Genomic DNA, 23,680 nt, shown 5'->3' on the forward strand with positions numbered 1-23,680 from the left:
TACGATAGATCACAGTTTTTTTTAATGACACAAGCAAGGAGAACAACCTCACGTTCATACGTGAGAACAATCTCACGTTCATACTAAAAATTCCAACTAGACTCACAGGAATTCAGTCTTTATTTGTAATGGAAAGTCCCAGCCTCCCGTCCCTGTCCAGTGCACGTACACGTCCACACCCGCACTCATGCGCTCACACTCAGGCTGCGCCAGGACGCCCGCTTCAGGGGGCTCCTGGATCAACTGTCCTGCCTGTGGAACTGAGGTAAACTAGCTGCGAGTACTAAGCTGAGAGGGGGGCTACCTTACGTAAGTTATAGGTAGAAGCTTGATTTCTAGACCCGCGCCCCACCCCCCTCCAATCCCAGCAGGTATCTGAGGCTTGGGTCCCTCCTCAGTTCCACACACAACAGTTAAGTACTAACAGAGCTCTCCTTGGGGGGGGTGGGGGTGGTGGCGCAGTCCCTGCCACAAAACATTCACCCTCGTTCACCAAGAGGAGGGGGACTAGTTACATCTACATCACGTTATTTATAAAATAAGAATTACATTTTGTGTTTCCGGAAGGAGCTCTAGTCCCTCAGGAAAGCTGCCTGGGACAGCATTTGAGCCTCTTCTTCACACAGGCATAACTTAACTATACAGCTAAATTTCTAGTCAATAGCATTTATACTTAACCACCTCAATGAACCAAGCTTGAAGGAATTTAAAAGGCAATTTAGCTTAAATACAAAAATAAATTTTTATTTTGTTAAAAAATGTTTAAATATTTTTCCTTTTAATTTAGACACACGCATTCATACTTCTTCCAAAGAGGATGGGCATGGCAGCAAGGCTTTTGGGCCTGGGGTATGTGGTTTTGGAACCAAGGAAGAAGGAAGGAAGGGGTGGAGAAAGTTAAGATACAATTTTAAAATGTGGTTCATTAATTTAGGTTTTCTAACATACACTACAAGTGATCTAGCCTACAGTGAAGTTAGGCAGGTGGGAAACAAACAGCAGAGGGAAGAGGCCTTTGCTTCCCCTCAGACCCATCCTCCTCGGGCTGCCAGCCCTTAGAGTCAAAACACCATTTGAAAATTCAAGACTCGGCACTTGTAGCCGTAAAGTGGTGCTACTTTCCACATTCAATTAGCGAGGCCCCAGGAACTTGAGAAACAGTTAAGTCCGGCACTACCAACATGCCGCCACTCATACAATTCAGTTCTTCCTCCAAACTCGATTCAAAGAGCAATAGACACGAGCATCAGACAAAATAACACAGGACAAGGCTTTAGACATACAATCCCGGAGAGGCAGACGAGCCCAATGAGGCCAACGGGGACGGTGGGCGAGGAGGCAGCTGAAAGCAGCGGGGGCGTCCTGCCTGCTCCAGGAGCTTCCCTCTCCTGGGGAAGGTATCACCCCTGGGTCTGCCAGGCTAACAGTCTTGAGCCACCAAGCTTTTAGGGGCCAAACTGGCAGAGAGGGTCGGGGATGAAACACCGGCTCGGACTTGGCGGGAGGAAGTGGAATGGCAGGAGCAGCACCCGCTGGGGCCTCCAAAGGCAAAGCCAGAGTCAGGATCATTTTAAAAGGAATCGATCCTGCGAGGAACCAGTAAGGGATGAAGCAGCAAGAAATGGGGAAACAGAGTCCCCTAACGGGACCAGAGGGGGAGAACCACTTTTTATAGCCAAGCCAAGCAAGGTGAAGTTTTAGGGATAATCCATCCCCCATTCCCATCAAATGCATATCAGAGATGCAAGTGGGCGAGGGCTACCCTCCGGCAAAGATGGCTCTCAGGGAAAAGGCGGGAAGGGAGGCCGCCTGACCAAGCTCATACACTAAACGAGAGTCAGGGAAGGCAGTGGACGATATGTACAGATGTTTCTTTAGTTCTCTCCAGCCTCACCAGTGGAACTGTTCAAGTAAGGTAGTAATAGGCTTCTGCCCTGCCACATCCTGCCTCCCCCTCCCTCGAGAGGCCCGAGGCTTCTGCTTCCTGGAAGAGGGAAACAGCCCCTGGGGCTGCCACCACCTCCCTGGTGGCCGAAGCCAGAGGTCTGGGGCAGGTCTGCGTTACGGAACTGGAAGGGTCAGAGGCTCTTCCTAGCAGGTGCTGAGGTCCAGATTTGGGCAAGGGTGGCGGGGGTGTGGGGGGGCAGGGGCAAACGCTATTTCTTGCGGGTGTGCTGCCTTCGGGCCTGCAGTCGCTGTCGAGCCCCTGGGGTCTTGGATCCCGCACCAATGGAAAAGGAGGGGGCCGCCGATCCTGGAAAGATTCAACAAGATCTCATCAGGGTAGCTGCTACCTGAGAGCAGTCTCTAAAGAACACCGGGTGCTGGGAGAAAGCCTCGCCAAGCTCTAGCAGTCCTTCCAGGGGAGGGCTGATTAAAAAGGCAAAATCCCAAGACCACAGATAGGCTGGGAGCAAGGCCCAGGAAAGCATGTTTACCTGGCGTCCCAGCAGTCTGGCTCCTTCTCATCTCCGCTGCCCAACTCCAAACCTGGCTTGTGCTGGACTCCCAGACGGGCCTCGGAGAGCCGGAGCTGCCAGCCCACCCCACCCCTCTTCAGAGAGGAGACACGCAGGTCACACTGGCAACAAGGAGACTGGCCGCTTACCGAAAGGTCCAACTCCGACAAAGCCTTGGGCGGGTGTTGAGGACACCCCAAAGGAGAGGCTGCTGCCTGATGCGCCCACCCCAGGGGCAGGGGTGTTCTGACCAAAGGCGGGTGTGGAGGTGCCTAGGAAGAAGAGACAGCAGAGAACTGTAGACACCAGGCTGGAGAGCAGAGGGCCTCAAAGCAGAGGGTAATGAGCCTAGTGGGGAGGTCCGCTCCCGGCAGGGCCTTCCCCGCAGGACCCCTTAGCTCCCATTCAGCCCCCCGGAAGGAGGCCTTAACACGCGTTGCCCCAGGTGGGCCTCCCAGCCTGCTAACAGCTGTGCCGCAGTGGAGACAAGCCCCTCAGGTTGCCTTCTGACCACCTACGGAGTAGGGCCTCTGCATTCCCTTGGCCACCAAACACAGCAGCAGATGACCATCAGTGCACCGCCACCTCTAGCCTGACCGGGTTACCTCCCTTCCACCAGGCCTAGAAGCGTTATGCCTCTTCTCCTTGTTCACCTGTCTCCTCCCTTCCACCCTGTGGGTCCCCTGATCTCCCCCCGGGGCCCACTGGGACTCAGCCGCCAGCAAACGCCCCGCCCTGAGTGCTGCCATTGTGCCCGCTGCAGCCCCGCGGGGAGGGCTGCCTTCTCTCACGGCTCTTCCTCGTCCCGGGGGCCAGGGTGGGGCAGGCATCTTTCTCGCTTCCTGGGGCCCGGCCTTGCCCCCCGTCTCTCCCTCTACTCCCCACTCCCGCCTCGTCCCCACAGCCGCGCCAGCTCCCCCACCTCCCCTGCAGGCACTACACTGGCTCCCCGCTCGCCATCGCTGCAACTCCGGCTCCTGCTTCTGCTTTTCCTCAGCCTCAGAGGACCTCCCGGCCACCGCCCCTCCTGCTTTACTTGGTGAGTTTCAACAGGCTGGCCTTGCCAGCTACCACTTATTTTAGGCCTGTATCTCGTAACTGAACGTCGCTGGGGAAAAAGAACAGGGCTGACTAGCCTCACTGTAACTTCACAAGCACACTTTTCCAGCCTCAAAGCTGCCTGCGATCCCATCCCATCTTCTCCCCAGCTCCAAAGCGACTACTTTCAACAGGCCCTGCGGTGCCCACTCACACACCTCCCCGCAGCCACACCCCAAACTCTTCTTGTCACAGTCTCGGAGATTAAATTTGTTACTTCCTCAGAAAGGCATTCCTCCACGGTCATTAATCACATACTTTATCAAGACATTTATTGCTACCTGACACTCTATTTACACATTTAATACCTGTTTCTTCACTACCACAATGTAAAGCTCCACAAGAGCAGACGCTGCACAGCGGACCAAGTCAACCCCTGACCTTACCTCCAAACACAGGTTTGCTGTCCGGCGTGCTGGCCACGTTGAAGGCAAAGGGTGTGCTCTGGCTGGGCGCACCCAAGCTGTTCTGACTCAAGCCTCCCCCGAAAGGGGTCGTGCTGCCAGTGGTCCCACTCTGTCCTGCTCCAAAGCCGAACGCTCCAGAGGCAGAGCTGGTGCCTGGGGTGGCCGCACTGATCCCAAAGCCCCCGCCGCCGGCTGGGGCTGCCGATCCCCCAAACGTGAAGGGCGATGGTGTCGTGCTGCCGAACACTGAGCTACTACTGGTCCCACTGCTGGCGGTCTGGGTTGTAGCGCCAAAGCCAGAGGTGGTGGCTGCACCGAAGGAGAAGGCAGCTGTGGTGCCGCCAAAGGCTGGCTGGGTGCTGGCAGGGGTGCCGAAGGCAGAGGCCGTGCCCTTCAGACCACTGAAGGCCGACTGCGCGGTGCCGCCAAAGGCTGGCTGGGCCGGGGTTGGCGCTGGGGCCGCAGTCGGGGCCGGGGCTGCAGAGTTTCCAAAAGTGAAAGAGCTGCCGAAGCTGGGGACGAGCGCCGACTTGGCAGCCCCCTGCTGCTGCCCCTCCACAGCCCTGAAGGCGGGTTGGGGGTCGGCTCCTGGGTAGGACGGCAGAGGCGGCTTGGCGCTCGAGCCGAAGGGAATGTTGAACGCTGGGGCGGTGGTGCTACTGAACGTCAGCGTGGGCTGGCTGCCGGTGACCGGAGCTGAGGCGGTGAGGGTGCCGCCAAAGCCACTAAAGCTGGACGTGCTGCTGCCGCTGGGGGCTGTCTGGGCGGCACTGGGAAGGGACTGGCCAAAGGTGGCGACTGCTGTTGAAGCGGGCATGGCGGGAGGCTTGCCAAATTGGAATATGGGGCCCACGGCGGGGGTGAAGCTGGCACCGGAAGCAGGGGGAGTCCCAAAGAGGAAGGGCTGGGAGGCGGAAGCGGTGGTGCTAGTCACGCTGCCCAGGGTGCTGGTCACGGTGCACACGCCGAAGCTGAAAGCGGGCTTCGGAGCGGAGTCCGCGGAGGTGCTGGCTGTGGTCATGGACAGCACTGCGGAGGTGGCGCTGGCCTGGCCGCTGAAGAGAGGGGCGCTCGTGCTAGTGGCTGGAGTAGCTCTTTGCTTGAAGGAGAAGGGTGTTAACATGGGCATGGATGCAGGCGGCCCCATGTTGCTAAAGATAGGCTTGAAAGTGAGGGGTGGGCTGCTGGTCGTCGTGGGGATGGCTGAGCTGGAAGATGCTGTGGCTGTGACCTTGGAAGGGCTAGAGGGCAAGGGGCCCTCATTCTCGCTTTTAGGTGGGACCACAAAAATGGGCTTGAACATGGGAGATGCTGAAGACACAGCAGGGGCCACAGAGGCAGGAGGGTTAGCAGGTGGGGTGCTCAGCATTCCAAACAGAATACTCTGCTTGGGGCTGGGAGACGGGGCGGACGGGGCTTGGGATTTGGCAGATGTCTCAGCCTGAGGGTCTGGAGGTGACTTGGTGGCGTCAGTGACTGGTCCTGGGGAAGAAGCAGGGGTCAGCCCCAAGAAAGTGGTGGTGGATTTGGAGTCTGAGGAGGTGCCTGGAAGGGGTGCTGACTCTGAAGAGCCCGGAGGGGCCAGAGGGCTGGGTGTCTTCGGAGGCGAATGGGCCACAGTGGTTGCCACGCCAGCAGATTCTGGGAAGAAGAGTAGAGAAAGTGAATTTGGAATATCTCAAACGTGATGCAGTGTTCAATGCCTAGCACAGTGCTAGGGATTCAACAGTCAACAATTAGGACTAAATCTGTATCACAGGCCTTTAAACTGTTCCTTCCTGAAAGGCAAGGAAGTGTTCATAATTTCTACCCTTCACAGGTCATAAGAAAGATAGACGAGGATAAAACTTGGCCCAGTTGGGGGTTAAATGTGTAGAAACTAAGAAAAATCCAATTACCTGAACTCAAGTCCAATTAATTATGTAGATATACCTTATTCATCTAACAAAGATGTACTATATGGCATTCACCCACCAGGCGCTGAGTACAGAGCATATGACCATGAATGAGTGGCCTCTGCCCATGAGGCCTGGGAGAGGCTGAGTACCTAATATTTTCTACACTAGCATGAAGCGTGGTAGAGGAGTGTGTATGTATGCAGTGCCAAGAAGGCAAAGGCGCTGGAACAGCCGGCAGGTCCTTGGAAGCCTGTTACCTTGTGCCTGCGGTCTAGCAAGCATGTGACAAGACACCTTAACCACGCGACCGTTTATACTTCAGGGACACCTCATGAGGTGAGCGCTGTTCTTATTTTACAGATGAAGACAACAAGGCTCAGGGCAGCTAAGGGACTGGGTTTCAAATCAAGAGCTGTTTGACTACCAAAGCTAAGCTGCCTTCCCCAGCTTTAAGTGTTGCAGCCCTTCCCTAAAATGTCCTGATTACAGATTTCTAAAGCTCTTAAGCTTGCACCAGCTCAGGCTTGGGAAGTTAGAATAGGTTCAATCTTTACAGCAATTTCCAGCAACTGATGGGCATGGTGCTTTTACTTCCACCTAAACAAAGGCTGATGTCATTACGTGCTCCAAAATAAGCTCTCCCACTCACCGGGGAGGGATGGTAGGCCCGGGGAATTCTGCATCTTCTTCAAGCTCTCCAGCAGTGGGTTCGTGCTTGGGGCTGGGAGGGAGGTTGGGGATGAAGCAGTCCCAGCAGCAGGCAGGGTAAAAGTGAAAGAAGACTGACTGGTAGGTGGGTTCTCCGTGACAGAGTCTGAGGCAGCATCTAGGGAAGAAAGAAAAGATGACATTGTCCTCCCTTGTTCGGGAATCCTTTCCAGTGGCATATCATGGAGCACGGGGAGTTCAGGGCCTCAGGACAACTCATTTAGAAAGGCTTCCCTTCAATCTCAATGCTCACTGTTCTCCAGATTCCACTGAGGACCCAAATGGATTTCCCAGATGAGAAAGACCAAAATAAAACCAAAGGAAACAAACCCTCTCTGGGGTGTAAAACTGATCTACATTCCTTACCGGTCTTATCCTCCAAGACCTTGTTAAACCACTGTAAAGAAGCTTTCTTTTCCAAGTCTAAGTCTTCAGCAGTGATTGAATAACCAAGCTGGGGAGGTGGAGGCTACCAAAGAGAAAAAGAAGTTGTCAATCAGGAGAAACTGGAAGAATCCTATATTTAGCCTTCCTAAGACAGAGTTAAGCTGGGGTGGGCAGAGGTAGATGGACAAGACCATACCAAGGTCAGCTGGTCCCCTCGCCTGGAGGGCAGCAACTGAACCTTCCGTTTACGCTGCCCAGAGCTGCCAGGTGTTGATGGGGAATTCCACGAGTTCTGTTTCTTCCATGTGGTTTTATCTGCAACTAAAAAAAGAAAGACTTGTTTTCTTCCTCCTCTCTGCCAGAAATGGATAGGTTTGTCTATCCCGTTTTTAACATTGAGTTTTCACTGGGTTATCTCTGAAAGATTCGATCTTCCATGATTTGGGCTCTTGGATGGTATCTGCAAGATTATATAGTCAAGAGGATATAAAGGCAGAATTGCTCCAAATGCAGGTATACAACTGCTTGCTGGACAATAATTACCCGGATTGGTCACAGATACCTCAGCCTAAGCTTGTCTGTAGCCCACTGTTACCACACGTTATACTGTACCTGTCTGTGTCACCCTTCTCCCTTACCTGACTATAAATTTCTGAAGGACAGAAACTCCTATCTCTGTATCTAACAGGCCCTTCACAAGGCAATGCTCAACACTTCCACCACCAAAAGCCACTCTAGTGCATTCATCAACTTACCCTTTTCTCCCTGGGACTCCTTGTCTGTTACCAATGGAGTTGAAGAACTAGAATGATGAGAAAGCTCCTCTTCTCTGTAGGAGGAAAAGGCAGAATTAAGTTTAAGGAAGACTTGCTGGCAAAAAGTACTGGATAACTTCTTGTACCTGCTTACCTACCAACTGGTCTAGAACAACCATGATATAAGACCTCAGTAGGCCAGGACAAAAAATAAAAGAAGTCAAAAGAAAATTCCAACAGAAAAGAATGGAGGCAGTTCATGGAAACCAAGGAGAAACCTTTGTCTTACAACAAGCACAGATCAATAATCTTCAAAACCTTACTTACAACCCACCAAGTTCCTGAAAGTTCTAGTCACAGATCTGATCCCTAACAGAATGACATTCAACTTGACTGTAGGCACCTAGAAGGTCAGCTGGAGTCAAAAACATGAAGTCTGCTGCCCGATGACATCATTCACTCTGCTCATTCTAGTGTGTGTGGCCCCTACTCTTGCACCCCCGTCACTCACGCTACAGTGTGAGGAAGAGAGCCAGAGGCCTCTACAGTGGGTACAAAAGAACTGTAAGAGATCAGAGCGATTCAGGTGGGCACTTCACTGTCCTCTAGATGTTAATTTCTTTGATCCTCCAAATCAGAGTTGCAGAAAGCCTAAGAGCCAAGTAAATGTCCCTCTTTTCCTGACCTCTCATTAATCCACACAGCAAACAATAATGGATTACCTTATTTTCTTTGCTGGCCTCTCTGGTGTCTGGGAGCGGGATGAGGCTGGGCTAGAGAAGGGAGATGAACTGGGACCACTCCTCTTCCACAGCTAAAAGTCAAACAGAAGTAACATGACTGACCCTAGCTGACAGTTTATCATCTGACCTTCAATATAATGTTGTGGTTCTATTCATCACTGCATATAAAATCTCCTTTTAGGTAACTAAAAAAATACTTCTTTGTGAAGGAAGGCTCCTGAAAAGAAAGTCAATTGCCAGTATTAACTACAGGAGAAAAAGTCTGAAAAACTAATGGAACGCTAACTAATAAATGTAGAAGGAATGAATGTACTTTTGGCGTATATTAAAAAGTGGACTGTCACATTCAGTAATGGTTTAGAGCTATGATGTGCATATATGTTTATTGTCTGTGGAAATGATAAAAGTAAACTAAACTGTTCCAATGGAGATAAGCCAGTAAACTAATTTAGTTTTGCTCTCATTAAATTTTCAGTTTTACTTTATTAACTTTATTTTTTTTAAATATACGATCATGACATCTATGACTTTTGCAGCATCAGTGGTGTTTATCGTTATAATTATCCATGCATCTGTCTCTTCACCAAGTGGAGTCCCCTGATAGCAAAGGTAGTCTGTTTTCATCTCTGCCTCCTTCGAAGGGGCCTAGCAGCAAAGTACTTGACAAAGAGCAAGCTCTCTGCCAATAGGTTCACTGTCTCTGGCCTATTTACAAAGATACTGAACTATCACCATAGGCATTTTTCCTATTGAGAAGCTTCTAGTGATTTCTTACTCAGTAAAACTGCATCATATAAGCACAAACAGGGAGGCAACAATGCTTAATAAAAATTTTAAAAAGGTAAAGAGGGTTTTAAATCAAAGACAGGTGGTAAAGCAGTAGAATAGTTCCATAAGACTAATGTCAGGAAACCAAGACTCAGAATGAGCTTGAGAAAAAAAAGCTGAAATCAATAATAGTTTTTTATGTTATACTCAGGTAAATAACGAGAAAGGACAGCCATCTGAAAAAACAACAAATGCTTAGGCCTCACACCTGTATTTTTAATGAAGTGCCAAAGGTGATTCTAACCTTTAGCCGGGGTGGAAGACAACCTGGTTCAACAATCGGGAGGAACATGCTCTATGTCCACGTCACACACTAAACACACACACAGTCCAGGTGTCATAAAGAACTACTGAAAAAACCAAATGAGCTCTTAAATAGCTTGGGGTAGGGAAAAGACTTTCTATTCCAGAAACAAAGGAAAGAAAACTGACAGACTGTCATAGGACCACTAAGAACCTCTCTAAATAAAAATGTCTCCATGTGGGAAGGAGACTTTACTATATACTCTGTACCATCTGAATTTTCAACCACAGTAATGTTTCCATAAACCAGAAATAAAATGTATGTGGACAGGAAACAAAAACACTCCAAAATGAAACAAAAACATAACTAGAAACAAAATTAAAAGGTAGATATATTCAACTAAAGTGATAAGTTAATATCCTTAACATGTAAAAGTGAAAGTCTTGCAATTCCATATAAACATAATAAACATATCAAATGAGAAGTGGGCAAAGGCTATACCAAGGCAAGTCATAAAAAGAAACAGTCAATCTATGTATCCAGCAGTCAATTTAGTTCTGCACTGTAATTCAATTTTTGTCAAGTTCCTACTTCATAAAGGTACTATCCTTTATACTTTACAAAGAACACAAGGATAAGCAAGACCATTCCCATCATCAAGAAATTTACAATCTAGAAAAGAGACAGGACGGTACACAAATTGACTATAATAGACAAGAGATGAACGAAGTCTCTAAAAAGGAGTCCAAGAAGAGAGAGATTATGCAGAGTTCGGTTAGAAGAATAATAAAGGATGAAGGTGACATTTGTGATGGTCCTTCATCATCTGACAAAAACACCTGAAGAAAGACAACTTTATAGGCTTGCAGTAGGATGGACACATGATTCGGGTGGAGAACAGAACAAGAAAAGGAAACAAAGCAGGAAGGAATTAGGTGTTCTTACAAGATAACAAATATGCTGCTTTGGCTTAAATATAGGGTATCTGTAAAGGAATAATAAGGGACAGGGTCAGAAATGCAAGCTAGGGTTTTGAGGTTTTGAAGGCCAGGGTTACTATTCCTACTTTGGAAAATGACAAGTCTTTTTTTTTTTTTTTTTAATTTATTTATTTATTTATTTATGGCTGTGTTAGGTCTTCATTTCTGTGCGAGGGCTTTCTCTAGTTGTGGCAAGTGGAGGCCGCTCTTCATCACGGTGCGCGGGCCTCTCACTATCGCGGCCTCTCTTGTTGCGGAGCACAGGCTCCAGACGCGCAGGCTCAGCAATTGTGGCTCACGGGCCCAGCTGCTCCGTGGCATGTGGGATCTTCCCAGACCAGGGTTTGAACCCGTGTCCCCTGCATTAGCAGGCAGACTCTTAACCACTGCGCCACCAGGGAAGCCCCATGACAAGTCTTATATAAGACTTATGAAGATATCAATGTCACGCACAACGAGATCTAAGGACAGTTCACTTTCTCTAATTGCCACCAGTCTAATATTTGTAATGATTTTATAATATCAAAGCTAGAACTTCTAGTTTGGGCAGCTGTGCGTTGGGTATATACTACTGCTCCTCTGGAAAAATACAATTAAGTCAAATATCTCTACTACCACTTGCACCAAACAGAAGGGCTGTCATCTCTATTGACTACTCGGGATGTTTACTGCTTCAGTACACATTTCTTTGAAAGAGAAGTTTCAACATAAAGAACTTTCATATTACTCTAATCTCCGCTTCCAAAGACTTCCTTACTTTCCTGATAATTTAAAATAACTCATGCCATGGACCATTTCAAAGATAATTATGATCAAAACTGAAAGTACACTATGCTCTCCGTTCTAGAACTTCTCCTTCTGAGAGCATTATATATTTAAATATCACACACAAACGGGACTGGTAACTACTTACAATAAAACACCCAGAAGCTATTAGTGTCAGTGAGTATATTACTTGCCGTAGGTCACAGGCTCTACCAGGGGTGAGGGTGCTTAAAAACAAAATCTGACCATGTTTCAGGCTATGGGTTTGTTTGTTTTTTTAATGCATAAGCACCATTTATTTATTTTTTATTGATATATAGTTGATTTATAATGTTTCAGGTGTATAGCAAAGTGATTCAGTTATACATACATATATGTGTGTGTATACATTCTTTTTCAGATTCTTTTCCATTATAGGTTATTACATATTGACTACGTTGTTTCAGACCAACCCTGCTGTGGAGGACAAATAAAAAATGCTGAAGAAAATATAAAATACATATGTTTGAAGGTACGGTGGTATGGAGAGCTACCTAGGCAGTGAGACACTGTGGAGGTAAGACAGAGAAGAGGAGCCAGTAGGTGAGAAGCCTCAGGGCGACTGCCCATTCCAAAAGTAAAAGCTGCAGTTGAGAGGCTGAGAAAAGCTTTTGGCAGCCCTGTAGGGCTGGGAAGACAAAAACCGGAATTCAGGGCTTTCCAAAGTAGAGGGGCCCTAATATACACCTTAGGCTTTTGGTTGGAATCCCAAAGGCTACATAGTAGGGTACAGGGCAAATCAGAAATAAACCAGCCCTCACAAGAACTGACAACCAACTCAGAATCATGTCAATTCCAACTGTACAGGGGTAATCTGTCCCTATCCTAGCTGCCTGCCAGAGGCAAAAGACAGACCTCTCTGGAGGAAGATACTACCATTCAGAGCTTCAAGTCATTGTCCCCCCACCCCCCCAATGTCTGACAGTAAAACAAAACAACAAAAACGTATGTAAGAAGATAATATTCAAGGACTTCCCTGGTGGCGCAGTGGTTAAGAATCCGCCTGCCAATGCAGGGGACATGGGTGAAAGCCCTGGTCCAGGAAGATACCACATGCCGCGGAGCAACTAAGCCCGTGTGCCACAACTACTGAGCCTGCGCTCTAGAGTCCACGCGCCACACCTACTGAAGCCCACATGCCTAGAGCCCGCGCTCCGCAACAAGAAAAACCAATGCAATGAGAAGCCCGTGTACCAAAACGAAGAGTAGCCCCCGCTCACGGCAACTAGAGAAAGCCCGCGTGCAGCAACAAAGACCGAACACAGCCAAAAATAAATAAATTTTAAAAATTAATTTCTAAAAAACTAAAAAGAAAAAACAATACTAGAATTAAAAAGAAAGAAAAAAACTGTTATTATTGTAGACAACATGATGTACATACAAAAATCCTAAAGAATATACAGATGAATATTCAGAATTTAGCAAATTTTCTGAATACAAAAATCAGTTGTATTACTATACATCAGTAACAAATTTCTAATATGCTATTTATAATAGCATCAAAAACATGTACCTAGGAATAAATGTAATAAAAAATATGTAAAACCACTGCACAGATAAAAGATGATGTAAATAACTGAAGACCACCCCATGTGCATGGACTGGAAGATTCAATATTGTAAACGTCAGCTCTCTCCAAAATAACTGGCAGATTAAAGGCAATCCCAGTCAATACCTTAGCAAATTTTTTGGTGTGGAAATTGACAAGATGATAAAATTATATAGAAATGCAAAGGGCCAAGATCCAAGACAATTCTGAAGAGGAATGAGAGAAATGAGAAAGTTGGATGACTTACTCTACTAGATATCAAAACTTAAAGACTGTGTGGCACAGGGCAGAAAAACAGGCCAGTGCAACAAAACAGAATCTATCAACAGAAATGGATCTACAGATATACTGACACATTATGACAAAGGTGGTGCTGCAGAGCAATAGGAAAAGGACGGGCCTTTCAATAAACGCTGCTGAGTCAAATGGATATTTAGATGGAAAAATACTAATTTTGATCCCTACCTTATATCATACACAAAAATCAATTTCAAGAGGATTATAGATCTAAATGTAAAAAGGAAAAATAATAAAGCTTCTAGAAGGTAGCATAAGAGAATATCATCATGACCTTAGGCAGGCAAAGACTTCCTCAACAGTACACAAAATACACTAACCATAAGTGAAAAGAGTGAAAAGAATGAAATGGTGAGCCACAGAGTAGGACACTTACTTGTTGCAACACATATAATTCACAGAGACCTTGTATCTAGAATATATAAAGACCTTACATAAATCAGTAAGAAAAAGACAGACAACCTAATAGAAAAGAGCCAAGAAACTTGAACAGGCCCTTCATAAAAAAGGACATACAAATGGCCAATGAACAGTTCATACCTCTATTTCACTATTAATCAGAGAAATACAAATTACTACTACTACTACTTCACACTCACTGGAATGGGTAATTAAAGAGACAGGCAACACCAAGTGTTAGTGAAGATGTATAAACACAGGAACAAAATCTCATACTGCACTGGCAGGAGAATCAACTGAAACATCACCTTAAAAAGAATTATACAGGGAATAACCCTAGACCACTGGTGGTCCAGTGGTTAGGACTCTGTGCTTCCAGTGCAGGGGGCACAGGTTCGACTCCTGGTCGGGAAACTAAGATCCCACAAACTGTGCAGTACGGGGAAAAAAAAAAAAGACTTATACAAACCAGCACTATTCACAACAGCCAAGACATGGAAACAACCTAAATGTCCACCAACAGATGAATGGATAAAGAAGATGTGGTACATACATACAACGGAACACTACTCAACCATAAAAAAGAACGAAATAATACCATTTGTAGCAACATAGATGCAACTAGAGATTATCATACTAAGTGAAGTCAGAAAGACAAATACCATATGATACCACTTACATGTGGAATCTAAAATATGACACAAATGAACCTATCTATGAAACAGAAACAGAATCACAAACAGAGAACAGACTGGTGGTTGCCAAGGGGGAGGAGGTTGGGGGAGGGATGGAGTGGGAGATTGGGGTTAGCAGATGGAAGCTTTTATATACAGGATGGATAAACAACAAGGTCCTACTGTAGAGCACAGAGAACTATATTCAACATTCTATGATAAACCATAACAAAAAAGAATTTTTTTAAAAAAGGATGTATATGTATGTATAATCATCACTTTGCTGTGTAGCAGTAATTAACACAACATTGTAAATCAACTATGCTTAAATTAAAAAAAAAAAAAAAAGACATATAAGAATGTCCATAGCGGCATTATGCATAACAGCTCCCAACAGGAAACTCAAATGTCCAATGGTAGAATGGATAAATTAATTGTGGTATATTCATATAATGGAACAGTATTCAGCAATGAAAATGAAAGACCTACGACCACATGCAACAACATGAATGAATCTCACAAGTAAAATGTTGAATGAAAGAAGCCAAACACAAAAGAAAGCATATTCTGTTTCCATTTATATAAAATTCAAAAACAGGGAAAACTATATATGATGCTAATATTGAGGAAGGAAGGAGGGAAGAAGTAGTGACTGTGAGTGGGTATGAGAGGGGCTTCTGCATGTTGAAAATGATTTATTACTTGACCTGGGTGGTGGTTACATGGAGCTGTACATCTATATTTGTTTTTCTGCACATTATACTCTAATTTTCAAACAGCCATTAGATAGATTACATGACATGGAATGCTATGCAATATATAATGATTAAAAAAGATGCAGAAAAACCATATAGGCTATGATTCCATTTTGTTAAACAGACCAGAAATCTTGTGTATCGTCTGTGTTTGCATACATAGTAGGAATGTTAACAATAGGTACCTATGGGATGGACACTGAGATAGCCAGGACAGGGGAATTTTTACTTAACAGTTATCTATACTTAAAAAAGATTCTGAAGCCAGGAAAGGTAATATTGTAGCACATGTTACAAAATTCCAACAAGAATTCAGTAAAAAGTTTCCTTCCTATCCAATAGTTATTACAGTTTCTAATATATCCTGTCAACATTATTCTATGCACATCAAAAGATTAAAGAAACCAGCAGCATGAATAGAGGACACTATACGCACAGTTCTGTACCATGCTTTTTAAATATAATATTTTGAGCTCATTCACATCAGTGCCTATTAAAGCTGCCTTACTGTTTTTAACAGTTACACAGTATTTCAACTTATGGAAATACTGTAAGTCATTCAACCAGCCCCCTAAAAAGGTATGTTTACATTGTTTCCAAGCTTCTGCAAAAATAATGCTACAATCAACATCCTTGTATATGTCTTTGAGTATATGTGTAGGGTTAATTCCTAAAAGTAAACCTGCTGGATCAAAGGGCATGTGCCTCTCTAATGCGAATAACAATGGCCACACTGCCCTCTAGGGAACTGTACCAACTGATGCTCCCACTAGCATCCTTTTTTTTTTTTTTTTTTTTTTTGCTGCGGGTTGCACGGCTTGTGAGACCTTAGTTCCCCCACCAGGGATCCAACCCAGGGCCCCCGGCAGTGAAAGGGCCGAGTACTAACCACTGGACCACCAGGGAATTCCAAGAAGCCTGCTTTTGCAAACATTTATTTTTATGGTTTCTATTTTACATTTAAATCTTTAGTTCATTTGGAATATGTTTCTCTAGTACTGTATATGAAAAGCTGCTCAAACTCACTCATAAGAGACACAAATTAAATACTATTCCTCACCTATCAAACTCATCTTTCATTTATATTACTGTAAGAGCCTTCTGGATTGATTAACTTATCTCAAAATTTTTCTCCCCTCGAAAATCTTCCTCCACACATGCTTTATTTTTTCCTAGCTACTATATATTGGGTACCCACTTATTAACAGGCACTGTAATGGGTACTTTTCAAACACTACCTTCAGTCTTTACAATAATGATTTAGAAATGAGACAAAGAGAGTTTAAGTGATTTACTTGCCCAAGGCCCCAGAGCTACTAGGTGTCAGAGCCAAGACTGGAACCCACATCTGTCTGGTAGCAAAGCTTGCTCTGTTCCCTAGGCTATACTACATCCTCTTTCTAAAAAAGAATTACAACCACTTCTTATTTTAAAAACTTTCATTAAATTCTCAATGCCTATAGGATAAATTTCTTTTATGATCCAATGCAATCTGGACTCAATCTACCTTTTGATTAAATTAATATCATTTACTGCATTATTCGTCCTTTGCCCATTTATCTGCAAAAATGCCTCTGTCTTGTATCAGGTTCCCACATATGACTGCTTTACTTTTTGGGCTTTCTATTCTGTTCCACTGGTCTATAGTTATCACTTAAGGGTTTGTATCTTCTGTTAGTGATAATCCCAATATCTGACAGATAGAAGGTATCTACAGATAACCAGGTAGTAAACACTGGCTGATCGATTAATTAATGCTAGGAACCCATTTCTCCCACAGCGCAAGACAAATGTACCTGAGAGAGACCTCGAGTAGAACTGTAGGAACTGGTAATGGCATTGCGGCTGGAGCTAGGGATGCCACCTGTGTACGTGCTTGTCAAGGAGCTCATAGAAGAGGTGCGGGATCTCTTATTCGAGTGATCATCTGAGCTCTGGGAATTGAGACCTCTCTTCAGAGACCCAGGCCTAATAAAAAGGGGAAAAGACAGTTAGATGTATTATTAAAGACATTCTTTTAAGGCTTCGTCCATGGACACAAAATCTTTCTTAAAAAAAAAAACTTAATAAAAGAGCATAATGCTCTTAATTTTATTATTAACAGTTTGGCTAAATATATCTGACAGTCAGGAAGAGAAAGCCAAATATTTTAAAAATCAAATATATGAGTCAGTCCACTGATAATAATATTCTAGAAAATGCACACTAATCTACAGTGACAGAAAACAGATCAGCAGATACCTGGAGATGGGGACAAGATGGAGGGAGGTATTACTAAGGGGCATGGGGAAACTTTTGGAGGTGATATTTACATTCATTATCTTGACTGTAGTGATGGTTTCACAGGTGTATGCAAGTCAAAACTTATCAAATTGTACACTTTAAACAGGCAGTTTATTATTCGCCAATTATACCTCAATACAACTGTTTTTTAAAAAAAATCAGAGTTAAGAGAAACCAACCATTTTTTCTCAGCTTCCAACTGAAACAGATATTCCCTGTACATCTTTCCTGTAGAATAAGTCATCCAACCCCTGTTATGATACTCAACAACAGACCAGTTTATTCTTATACTGGATGAAAATGTATTTCCTCTAACTTTCACCCATGGATACTATTTGGAGCCAAACTGAGCAAATTGTTTTTCTTTTTTCACGTGACAGTCCTTCCATATTTTGGAGACCATTATCCAAATTTCCTTATTCTCCTTGAGATTTTCCTCCTCTGGGCTAGTATTCATACCCCTTCAAAACTGCCTTACCCACCATCAGCCCATAAAATCTTAGCTGCTCCACTGAGAATGAATTTCAGTTTGTGTACATCCTTACCGTGTAGTACACCAAACCAAACGCACTCCACAGACAATCTGAGAAGAACTAAGAGGAGCAAGACTGCCACTTGCCGGCCTCGTTCTAGTCTTTGTTCTTCATCAGCACAGACTAGGAGCACATTAGCTTTTTTGGCAGCCATATCATACTGCTGACTCAAATTAAGCATATACGTTACCACAAGGCTTTTCACACATATTTCTGAGCCACTTTTCCTCCCAGCCAATTCCTCCTCAAATGTATTTAAACTCAAATGTAGCGATTTAATATTTATCTTAAATTTCATATTGTTGCATTTTATCCATTGCACAAACCTTGTGATCTTTCTGTTTATATACTTGGTTATTAAATATATTTATAAACCCTCTTAGCCTTAGTGTGTTTTATCCATATTAATGAAAAAATATTAAAAGGAATTAGAAGATAGTTATTGTGGCAAGTTACTCAAAATGTTCCTCTCTGACTTCAAAGATTTGAACCTGAACTAATAAAGCAATGCAGAAAAGCAAAGAAAGCCTACAGGACAATAACTCTGATAATTCCCTTTTCCAACAGTCTGTATCTCACCCATGGATTCTCACTTACTTAGGCACAAAAGAAGCAGGGACTCCATTGGCCACCAGGGGCTCAAATGCTGAATGTCCGCTCCCACTGCTATCATGGCGCCTAGACAAATCAAAAAACTCTCAATTAAATGAAGTTACTTTCTTTCCCCTTAAATCATACTCCCATATTCTTGGGACCCTATACTCTTCCTATGGAGCACAGGTTCCATGCTAGACAAGAAGAGGGATGCTTCAACTCCAAAGATTCCAAAAGGTAAATTTACGCTAAGAGCGTCCAGGCAATAAGAAAAGTATGAAAATACTTCAAGACCTTTTGAACTCTTCAGGTGTATCAATTATTTGCTAACTTCTCATCAAAGTATCAGAATCACAAATTTAACATCCTACCATCCCCAAATTGAAAACAAAAACAACACTTTAGGGATTAACCCACACATCCTATAGTGCTCTAGAGGTTAATATGGCAAGTCTATTAAGGAAAAACTTTACATATCACATACAAGAAGGGCCTATGCATGGTGCACATAATCATTGCTTATTCCCATCATGGGAAAGATAGTACAGAATCCTCAGTTATAGGCTCACTGGGGTCAAGCAAAATTACCACCCTGCAGAACATGAGAAACCTATCTGCACCATAAAAATAGTTATTTCTTCTCCCACCTCCACACCTCCCCACCCCCTGCCACTCCTACTTAGCTAGTTGACATCAGCTCAAATTGCTCACTTGTCAATCCTATCTCTAGTCATGATTACGTGATCTTCCCGTTACATACATACACTTGCACTGATTAACATTTCCCTACTCAATTTTCTCACCTACAGTATCAAAGCTGACCAATTTTGAACCTATAGGATATGAACAATCTTCTCTAGGTAATGGGGCCAATGATTTTACGTGTGGGGTCCACTGTCTCCTCAGAGAGCACTTCTTTGCCCACCTTATATAAAGAAGCCCCCTTATCATTATCCTCTGTTATATCACTCTGTTTTTTATCTCTATACACTTATAATTGATAATTATCTTGCTTATTTTGTTATCCTTATTTTTTGGTCTCTTTTCCTCAAACAAGTCCCATGAGGACTGCGTCTTGTTTAAAGCTCTCTCCGCTGTACCTAGAATAGGCTCTGGCACATAGTGGGTACTCAATTTATTGAATTAGAAAAATGACTGGACTCCTTAACTGACTCCTTTGCAGCCTGTTAAAGCCTTAACACCCATTTTCATTAAGTTATTGAAAACAAAATAATGAAATTGGTTTTACTCTCATTACTGATAAGTCTACCGTACCCTAGTCCTCACTTTTCTTTGCCAAGCACTCCCCTCAGCACGATCACAATACTGCAGCTGGTGGTCACCCAAATAATTAAACAACACGAGACTGTGAGGGGAAGACTTTAAGCATGCTCTCTCACAAATAAAGTTTAACACGTTTGTATCAGAAGTATGAAGCTAACATGGCTAATAGTTATTGGCGTATCTCTAGTACCTATGGAAAAGGTAAATTACAAAATTTATCTAACGTGTGTCTTAGGAAATGAACAGCATTAAAACCCTTGTTACCAAGCTCTTCCATGAAAGCCAAAGAACAGGACCTACTAAGGGTCACAAACTGGAGCTGGCCTCTACATCTTTTGGAGAGTGATCTATATTTCAACAAATCCCAGGAGCCCACGTGAGAGGCCTGTTATTACTGTTGGGACTGTTACCTTCTTTTATTTTCCTGGCCATCAGCAAATATTTGGTCTTCCTCCTCCACTGTCCTTTTCTTCCTCTCTTTGAGGGCATTCAGTACGGTCTCCTTTGCACATGGGTCTGGGGCACTAGTTGATGGTGAGGACAGTGTTGAGTTGATAACTTGCTCTCGTCTACAATGAAAGATAAGATTCCAGCATCAAGATATTTTAATTACCATGCCATATAGCACAGACTTCACTCACTGGACATCAGAAGCCAACCAACAAGCAAAAGTATAATTTATACACTCACAGAAATCGCCCTTTGCAATTAAAGCTACAGTCCAAAGCAAACAAAACAAAAAGATGGTTCAATTACTAGAATTTGGGATTTCTCATTCAAATAAACAGCTACTTCTTTTTCTGCTTTGTCACAGGAATAACCAAAGAATAAAGTGGACAAACAGGAGTCTATTCTTTTAACGACAATACTTACATCGGAGAACGAGTCAGTTTGCTATCTGGAGGAGCAATCCTCACTGTCACTGGACTGCACACCATTTTGGAATTACGAGCAGACAGCACAGTCTTCTTGTGATAACCATTCCAGCATACAGTGGGAAGCACCCCCAGCAAGGAATATTGGGTCTGTTGAATTGGATATCTTCTTCGAGGTGTTATTACAAACCGATGTGATAAAGTCCCACAATCCCTGTGAAGAATGGGAGATACCAAAGAAGCTTAAAGGAATGTCAGAAAATTTAAATGACTAAAGAACCACGTGGGTGCAGATATTTTCCAGAGAGTTTAAACCTCTTTCTAAGCAACAAAGAACACATGGTATTTTTATGGCAACTTTCCCCCATTTCGTCTAAGGGCAGAAAGTGACAGCTGCTTAACAGCTGTCCCTACAATGGACTTCAACAATTTGAGAGGGAAATTGAAAACCTTGCCCACACAAGTAAACTACGATGGAAGAAAAGTGTGTGTTAGGATGTGTAAGGAGAAACTTTTCAAGAATGCTTCACTCTTGTATGCTAATCCATCAGTAACATACACTCAAAGTTAAACATTTTTAACACCTAAACATTCATCTTCTCAAATAAATGTACTTTTCAAGAATCTAATATTTTCACCAAATTTTTGTATTCTTTTGTATCACTCAGCTATTGGGACTAAATGAAACTGTCTCTTTGATTTGATCATCTTTATCTACCAAGTTTTATCAATCAAAGAGGTGTTTCCTGGGAACACCTCTTTGAGCTCAGCTAACCATAGAATTTCTCTTAGTGGTCCAAAGAAAAAAAATCTAACAAAACATACTCTATGACTACACTCGAAAGATAAAGACATTTTCACTAGAAGTAGGGATACTTAATGGTTTATCAAGTATTCTGCTAAATCTATACTGTATGAAAATTCAGACAGGTTTAAGAACTAAAAAGAAGGGAACAGCTGTGGCATCACATCTCATTCCAAAGCGTAAAGGGGGGCAGGAGACGACTGACACGGATCAAGGTGTTTAAGATGACAAAACGACACAGAATCCACTTTGGACTTAATGAAAAAGAAAATCGGATTTGAAAGTCAAGTCCTCAATTCAAAGCCCGTCGACAGAGAGAAGGGTGTGGGAAAGATCACGGTTATCTTACCGGTGGGAAGGCCTCCTAGAGGATCGGAGGAGAGGAGTGGGGAGGAAGGGGTGAACTTGAACGCCACGGGGATGCGCCGACTGAGCGGGCGGCGCGGTGCGGGCGGGTGGGCGTCGGCCCGGCCTCTCCCGCAGGTCCCTGCTCTCCGGGGCGGGGGCAGGCTGCGGGGGGCCAGGCTTGCCCAGGTAACTGCCCAAGAGGAGCAGTTCAGCGGGGTCGGGTCCTTCCAGCAGGCTCCGCGGCTCTAGAAGATTTCCGTTTACTGCCGACTTGGCCGGAGGCGAGGCGAGCAGTGTTCGCTGACGCCTGGCGTTCCGAACCAGCGAGAAGGCGCGCGAACCCCGGGGTTCGCGGCTCAGTCCCCACCAGGCCGCGGTAGCCCCCACAGCCAGCCAGGCCAGCGCAGCCGCCGCCGGCACCAGGTACAGCACGAGGCCGAGCAGCGACAGGACGAGAAGCGCCGCCCCAGCCGGCCCGCCGCAGCCCCAGCCCCGGCCCCGGCCGTCCCTGACACTCGCTAACGGCCGCCGCCGGTCACCTCCTCCAGCCGCCGAAGCCGGCGGAGACATCGCGGCTCCGCGCCGCGGAGACGACTTAAATATCCCAGCGTGCACCGCGCCGCGCGCCGCGTCGCCGCGCGCCGACTGCGTCACTGCGCAAGCGACTCGTACGCGCGACAGCGAAGGGAAACGCTGCTACCTGGCGACGCGCTAGACCCGACCCATTTCAGAAAATGCCGCCTCGCTAAACGCCGAGTTGTGATTCTTGTCCCGCGTGTACACCCGCACAGCACCCATCCAGAGGTGAGCCTCTTGGAAGAATCGCGTTAGAAATAAAAGCTCCGGAAAGCGACTACTCACGTAATGCTTATTTTCTAGGGGGCTAAACACCCTAGAAGAGATTATCAGGCACTTTCACAATTGCTACCTGAGGCTGCGAGTTTTTTGTTACTCTGTTTTCTGCCAAACTATAAACTGCTAAAGGGAGTTGACTTCAACAGCAATAGTAAAAATCAAGACCAACCCAAACTATCCACCCTCATTAAATGTGGATCTGGTACTAATAAATTCCCTATCAAACTGCCTAATAGTCTAATAAACTGCAGATCAGACCTGAAGCTGCAATAGAAGTTTGCGTTTCTGCAGTACACATTGATAAAGGGGGGCAATTATCTACCAAATTTCACATTATGCTCCAGAATCGGGTAGATTTTTAGGATTTGTGATCAATTTACCTTTGTTAAGTTTGGTGGCCTGAGAAAGTAGATTAGTGTTTGTCTAGGTCCGGGGAGTGTGTTGGGCATCGGGGGATGGAGAGTGACTGCTAAAGGGTAGAGTTTACTTTCGGCCGGGACAAAAATGTTTAAAAATTAGATTATGGTGACTGTTGCACAACCCTATGAAATTGTATGGTATTTGAATTATATCTTAATAAAACTGTTTAAAAAAAAACTTGGTGGTCTGCTAATTCAGGCTTTGGCCTAGCTCAGCTTCCTTGGCCATTCATTCATTGATTTACTCATTCTATTACTGATACACATTAAACAGAGTAATGGGGGAAAACACAGGGTCTCTGATCTCTAGAAGCCCTGAGTTTAGTAGGGAAGAAAGATGTGTAAATAGAAAGTTACAATTCATCGTGTTAACTGTGATAACAGAGGCACAAAAAGGGAAGGAATGATAAAGGGGAAGATGGGCTGGGAGATGCTACTTGAGCTAAGAGAACTGGCTTAAAGCAGGTTCAAGGCAGATGAAGAAGGACTTTGCAGAAGCACAGAGATGGAAAGGAGTATGACACAAGAGTCTGCAAACAGTTCGATATGGCTGGAGATTAGGATGTTTGGTGGAATAGGGAGGTTGGAAAGATAGGAAAGGCTCAGAAAAAGATGCCTCTGGAGCAACTGGGAGAGATGAGAAAAACAAACAGCTCTTCTCTTCCCCAACACATTGCCAGGGCAATTCTGCTTCTATCT

The 23,680-nt window shown here is 44.7% G+C and overlaps 1 protein-coding gene across 1 annotated transcript; it reads right to left on the minus strand.

Annotated features, from left to right (window-relative positions):
• POM121C (POM121 transmembrane nucleoporin C) lies at positions 1 to 22,302 on the minus strand. The gene is made up of 13 exons (XM_059895836.1): positions 21,709 to 22,302; positions 20,553 to 20,768; positions 20,090 to 20,248; positions 18,399 to 18,479; positions 16,782 to 16,953; positions 8,435 to 8,526; positions 7,713 to 7,786; positions 7,154 to 7,278; positions 6,937 to 7,039; positions 6,512 to 6,688; positions 3,944 to 5,605; positions 2,609 to 2,731; positions 1 to 2,254 (listed from the first exon to the last, which is right to left on the minus strand). The coding sequence occupies exons 1-13, from the start codon at positions 22,275 to 22,277 to the stop codon at positions 2,157 to 2,159; spliced, it is 3,651 nt and encodes a 1,216-aa protein (XP_059751819.1). The 5' UTR covers positions 22,278 to 22,302; the 3' UTR covers positions 1 to 2,156.
• Positions 22,303 to 23,680: the final 1,378 nt, after the last annotated feature.

Source organism: Balaenoptera ricei, chromosome 15 (assembly GCF_028023285.1).
Source record: "Balaenoptera ricei isolate mBalRic1 chromosome 15, mBalRic1.hap2, whole genome shotgun sequence".
Taxonomy (NCBI): Eukaryota; Metazoa; Chordata; class Mammalia; order Artiodactyla; family Balaenopteridae; genus Balaenoptera; species Balaenoptera ricei.

Coding starts and splice junctions, on each gene's coding strand:
- POM121C (XM_059895836.1), bottom strand. CDS start 22,277: ATGTCTCCGCCGGCTTCGGCGGCTGGAGGAGGTGACCGGCGGCGGCCG. Junction 7,787..8,434: donor AGGCCAGCAAAGAAAATAAG/GTAATCCATTAT, acceptor TTCCTCCTACAG/AGAAGAGGAGCTTTCTCATC. Junction 6,689..6,936: donor GGTCTTGGAGGATAAGACCG/GTAAGGAATGTA, acceptor TTTCTTCCCTAG/ATGCTGCCTCAGACTCTGTC.